Source organism: Pecten maximus, chromosome 8, assembly GCF_902652985.1.
Source record: "Pecten maximus chromosome 8, xPecMax1.1, whole genome shotgun sequence".
Lineage (NCBI taxonomy): Eukaryota > Metazoa > Mollusca > Bivalvia > Pectinida > Pectinidae > Pecten > Pecten maximus.
Genome location: NC_047022.1, coordinates 8212271 through 8218213, shown reverse-complemented (window position 1 = coordinate 8218213; position 5943 = coordinate 8212271). Strand labels below are relative to the sequence as shown.

At 42.3% G+C, this 5943-nt stretch overlaps 2 protein-coding genes across 2 annotated transcripts; one reads left to right on the top strand and one right to left on the bottom strand.

Moving 5' to 3' along the window:
* The first annotated feature begins 3783 nt into the window (after nucleotides 1-3783).
* Nucleotides 3784-5085, top strand: LOC117332089 (uncharacterized protein F54H12.2-like). Its single transcript, XM_033890974.1, has one exon. It carries the CDS (start codon nucleotides 3784-3786, stop codon nucleotides 5083-5085), a length of 1302 nt encoding a protein of 433 aa, XP_033746865.1.
* A 219-nt stretch (nucleotides 5086-5304) lies between these two features.
* LOC117333734 lies at nucleotides 5305-5943 on the bottom strand (the record flags this gene model as incomplete). The annotated part of the gene is given in 1 exon segment (XM_033893159.1): nucleotides 5305-5943. A coding segment is annotated over 1 exon segment (464 nt), but the record flags the coding sequence as incomplete, so codon positions are not given.

Here is a 5943-nt window from a genome sequence, read left to right as displayed (position 1 = left end):
CATGTATGTATGTACTATAACATGATATGTACTATGACACGACACGAGGTATATACTACGACATGTATATGTACTATAACATGATATGTACTATGACACGACACGAGGTATATACTACGACATGTATGTATGTACTATAACATGATATGTACTATGACACGACACGAGGTATATACTACGACATGTATGTATATACTACAACATGATATGTAGGTATATACTACGACATGTATATGTACTATAACATGATATGTACTATGACACGACACGAGGTATATACTACGACATGTATGTATGTACTATAACATGATATGTACTATGACACGACACGAGGTATATACTACGACATGTATGTATATACTACAACATGATATGTAGGTATATACTATGATGCTTAGTCTACAAGACAGCATGTTATATAAGCACCTCGTAAAGCGATGAAAAAAAAAAATGTCAAGATGTTAATAATAATAAAATACACGTTTTTTTTTTTTTAACGCATACACGCCTTTTTTTTTTTTTTTATTATGAATGCAGATTATCTTTTTAACCACTGTAATCGTTTAAATGGTTCACCCGGAGGTATGAAAGTTCCAGCAGTTTTATTCACTACATAAGGAGCCGATTCTCTTCTTTCCTTCTTCTTGAATCCCTTCTTTATAGACTCTTTAACGTCTTCTTCTCTTTTATTACCAGACAAGTAATGTTCGTAACGTTCTTTCGGAATTATAACATATTCACTTGCCATGGTGAATAAGAAGTTCCAGTTTAGGTAGAATGGGTTTTAACGCACGCACTATAAGTGGACCGTTCCGTCGTAATACTTTCCTTTTCTCCCCTGTAGATACACCAGTTTTCGCCAATAGAAACAGTTTGTTCTTGTATCGCCCAAGCTCTCGAATATATTCCTCGGACGGTGGCAAAGCCGTGTTGTAGACAATGTTCCGTATAATCTCGCAAATGGCTTTGATTTGAGATATTGTCAGCGATTCAAGCATAGGTTTACGTTGTGTGGGATGGGTTCTCACTAACAGTACCACAAAATTCCAGTTAGCCCTTAGGTTTTTGCTCATAGTAGAGGCGTCAGCTGCTTATTCTTCGGTACATACAAAGTCGTTGTTTCCCCGGGAAACACGTTACTGCGCAGATTGAGCGGGGTCTTGGGCGATAAATCCACCACTAAATAACCGTAAGGCCGGCCGTCGACCGCCTTTTTATAGCTGTCTATAAAGTACGCCGTGTTATTGGGGAACAATTGGCGTCCCAACACTTGAACCTGGAGAGTGTCCCTCTGGTTTTTAAACAACACCATATAGTGAGCGTTAAGGTTGATGCTCCTGGCGTACTTTCCAGGGGGGGGAAATGTTTTGTGACAAATAGATCACCGTCACGTTCCAATGATGTACACCTACTGTAAACAATTCCAGACAATCTAGGTCCCGCACAATTCTGAATATCAAATCATCTAGGACGAGTAACATAGGTTCACTCGCCCATGATTCTACCTGTTCTTTATCCGGTAAACCCTGATAAAAAATGACGTCAACTCGAGATTCCGCGAGATCGCCTAATGCCGGCTGCCAATGGGAATACGCATACACGACTTTACGCGGTGCTGGAGAAAAGACGCCTTTGTCCATATTCATTATCAATCGCTTGGTAAAGGTGGTCTTTCCACTCTGACTGGGTCCGCCGACATATATGGAACTCGGCGTGTGGAACGGAAATGGACACGACATGTCTGATGTCGACTGGACAGGGCGGAATAAGGTTCGGTGTGTTATCGACGAGAGACACAGTTTGACAATATCGAGACGTAAAACGAAATGCTGGATAAAGATACGAAAAGGGAAGCGAGATCTCGCTCTGTCACCCGAAGTATTTTCAGAGCTGTGCGATCTTAAAGAAAGCGGACTGCTGGCCTGTGCATTTGTGGAAAATGGCCGATCTCGATCACTATCTCAGCGACCTGTACTTCAACTGGAAAAAACCGGGGGCGTACCGGAGTCCGCGGAAACTGTACGAAATGGTCAAACAGGATGGCAAGCATAACATAGGACTTTCCAGAATCAAGCACTGGTTACAGCAACAGGACCCGTACAGCCTGAATAGACCCGTGCGTCGACATTTCCGTCGCCGGATGGTATTGACTGCCGGTCTAAATCAACAGTTCGACAGCGACTTAATGGACGTCAGCAACCTCAGTAAACACAACGATGGTGTCAGGTTTATTTTGATCTGCATTGACGACTTTAGTCGCTTTCTCATGGTCGCCCCATTGAAAAACAAGACTTCCGATACTGTCATAGCGGGATTGGAGAAGATATTTCGAGAAAGATCCCCGCGAAAAATTCGCACGGACCGTGGCAAAGAATATACGTCTAATAAAACGGAATCGTTCTTTCGCGCACGCGGTATCGAGCATTTTGTCACGGATACCGCTCCTGTGAGAGCCAATTTTGCCGAGCGTGTCATCAGAACCATTCGTAACGGAATGTATTGATATTTCAATCACAGAGTTATGATTATCTGGACATTTTACCGGATCTAGTTAAAAACTACAACGAAACACCCCATTCTTCGCTCCACGGTCTGGCCCCACGCGATGTGACCCCCGAGAACGAGGTCGATTTGCTGATGAAACTTTAATTTCCCAGCACAAAAACACAAGCGTAGTAAAACGTTAAAACATTGAAATATAAAAGACCTCGTCAGCGATCTGTCTTTAAGTTCAAGGTCAGCGACAGAGTGAGAATCTCGCACCTACGCCAACCATTCACTCGTGATTTTCACGAGACATTCACGGGGGAAATATTCAAAATTATCTGGAGAGTCTATAAACAAGATATAGACCTGTATAAACTGGAAGATTACAAAGGTCGACCGATTACCGGTACGTTTTTACGCCGGCGAACTGCTGAAGGTGATAAACCCTGAAAATCTCAAGTATAGGATAGAACGCGTCTTGAAAAAGATATATATAGAAAAAAGAAAAAACAGTTACTTGTTAAATGGATGAATTGGCCGAACGAGTATAACTCGTGGATAGACGAAGACTCCGTTACAGATATTTAATCATGTTGGACTTTTACGCCGTTATCTCCAGCACGGACAGCTTAACCTTTTACCCATCAAACAGTCCATGTACATTTAGCATTCAACTCAAGACCCCTGTTTACTTTAAAGATTACTTGTGGTTCATGGGCCTGTGCGAAATCGGATTAGCCGAGACCTGCTCGACGCCGCTATACGTATATTGCGATCTGATAGATTCCACCTTCGTATGCGAAGACCAAAGATCTTTGCTCCGACGCATTCAACTGGAAACGTCAAAACACGCCGTGTATTCATCGCCATTCTACCTACCTGTGATAAGTAGCGAAGCTCGCTCATTAGACATCAACGTGAGGACGGCGGAACGGCGAGTTGGCTCGCCGCTTACAGAATCCCGTGACGCTGACATTACACTTCAAACCCCGATTTTTGATATGACTGTTTCTCTACCGGATGTCGACAAGTGGACCCGATTTTTTGTAAAGTCGGCAAGTGAATCCCGTTCTGCTCCGGCTCGGACGCAATCAGCCGGAACACTAGGTCATTCACCTGCTACACATGCGCGAGGACTAGCTTCATTGAGCGACAGGCACGAAAAGACGTCACTTCCTATCCAAGTTGTCGCACCGACGCAACAGATTGTACAACAGGCCCGGTCTACATTAAAAAGAGAGCGACCCGTCAAGCACAAGAATAAAGCAAAGAAACGCAAGACAAACTTTTCATAAAATGGAGGAGGGACTTCCTAAAGAGCTCATGCTCTTCTCCTTACCCCCTACACAAACAGGCGTCGAGAAGATGTACTATGTAGATTGTCGACCTGTTTCTCAGGTAACAGGAAATGGACCTATTGAATTTCATATTTCCGGTCAGACGAGAGACTACATCTCGCTGAGCAAGAGCGCCCTCTACGTTAAAGCGCGTATTGTCAAACAGGATGGCACTGATCTCGCCTCCGCAGAAAAAACGGCGCTGATCAATCTGCCGCTTCAGAGTATGTGGAGTCAGGTGGATGTGTCCTTACAAGGGAAACAACTCTCTGTGAATTCCGGGAATTACGCCTATAAAGCGTATTTACAGACACTACTCAATTTTAGTCGCTCTACACAGAGAACGCAGCTCACGTCTAAGTTGTTCTTTTACGATACACCCGTTGCCATGAACGAAACAGACCCGGCCGGCACTAACAGTGGGCTATACGAAAGATACCAATTTACTAAAGATAGTCTGGCCTTTGATATGATCGGACCGCTCTGCGAGGACGTCTGCCGACTCGATAGTCTATATATACTAAACGGTGTCGATATTGACCTGAAGCAGTACAGAAACAGACTCCCATTCGTACTCATGTCTGGTGCGATAAACAAACAATACCAGATAGAATTACAAGTCGTTTTTCCAGTATGTCGGGTGCAGGTAAACCCAGGGGTACTGGTTGGACATAACAAAGCACTAGAGGTCAGTCCTGCCAAGTATCCGTACGTCAGAACAGAGGTCAAGGTCGCCACTGTACCTTCCGGTCAGAGTAACTTTATTTGGGATAACCTACACCAATCGAAATTACCATCGAAAATAATTGTCGGTTTAGTGTCTGGCGATGCCTATTCCGGACGGTTTGATAAAAATCCATTCAATTTTCAACATTTCAACGCCGTCAGTGTCGGTCTCTACATTAATAATGCCAGCGTTCCCTATCGTCCCCACAAAATGGATTTCAATACTAATACCGGACAGTGTTTCATTACTGCATTTCGCAGTTTATACGAAGTCGCTGATAAGGCGGACAGAGACACTGATAACGCCATAGACCGTGACGACTGGCCGCTGGGTTACGCCCTCTATGGCTTCTTATTCCAGCCTCAGTTTGGCGACGAACCTCATATGAGTTTGACCCAACAAGCCAATGTACGACTGGAAATCGTATTGGCTAGATCTCTATCAGAAACTGTGTCGTGTGTTGTGTATTCAGAATTCAATGACATGTTTCAAATCGACCAGGCTCGTAATGTAATCGTCTCCAGTGCAATGTAGAAAAAATTACTTGTCATATAAATATGCATGGTCAAAAGTAAAATATATATTTCTTTTATTACAACAACGTGATGAGAATCTTGTTTTGTTTGTTAGGTTATAACTTACAAATGACCACACATATGTATATATATATTTACTTTGTATAATGTTCATCTACTAATAAAATCATAACAAACACGTGAAGTTTATTTTATTTTCTTTTAATTATGGTGCTTAAATGATAGATATTAAATCACAAAAGTATGTTCTCTTTGTAGGGTATAAAACAAAATGTCATCTCCGTATGAAGTCCAATGTTCCTTTTGGCACTGTCAATTTAAACATGCAGAACAAACTTCCATTTTTCAGACGGAAGCTTCATCATGTTGATGATTTCACTCTCATTATTCTCTTACACTTGTTTATATAAGTTCCAAATGTCATAATCATCCTCGCTCAATTTCAACACCTTGTCTAGAACTGCGATGCGATTCAGATGCTTTTTAGCCGAGTCATAGAACTTGTCAATCTTGTTTGACTGTTCCATAAGGCAACCTTCCGTATGATGTTTTTGTGATGGATGGTCGCATTCACATCCGGCACAACTTTCCTTTGCAATTTTATCGACATGTTCAAGTAATGTCGATGCTAGACATTCAATCATAATCTGAGTGTGCTCGTCAGACTCCTCGTTTAATCCTAGTTCCTTTTCTAGTATACCGCTTAAAGATACAACTGCTTCCCACTGTCCTGGTTTCAATGCTATTCCATAGCGAGTAGGATTGTCTGGTAAGTCAGTATTTCCCATGAAATATACCCTTATATCCACCAACGTAAAATAGAAATCATTTGGTATATATTTTGACTTGATCCTCG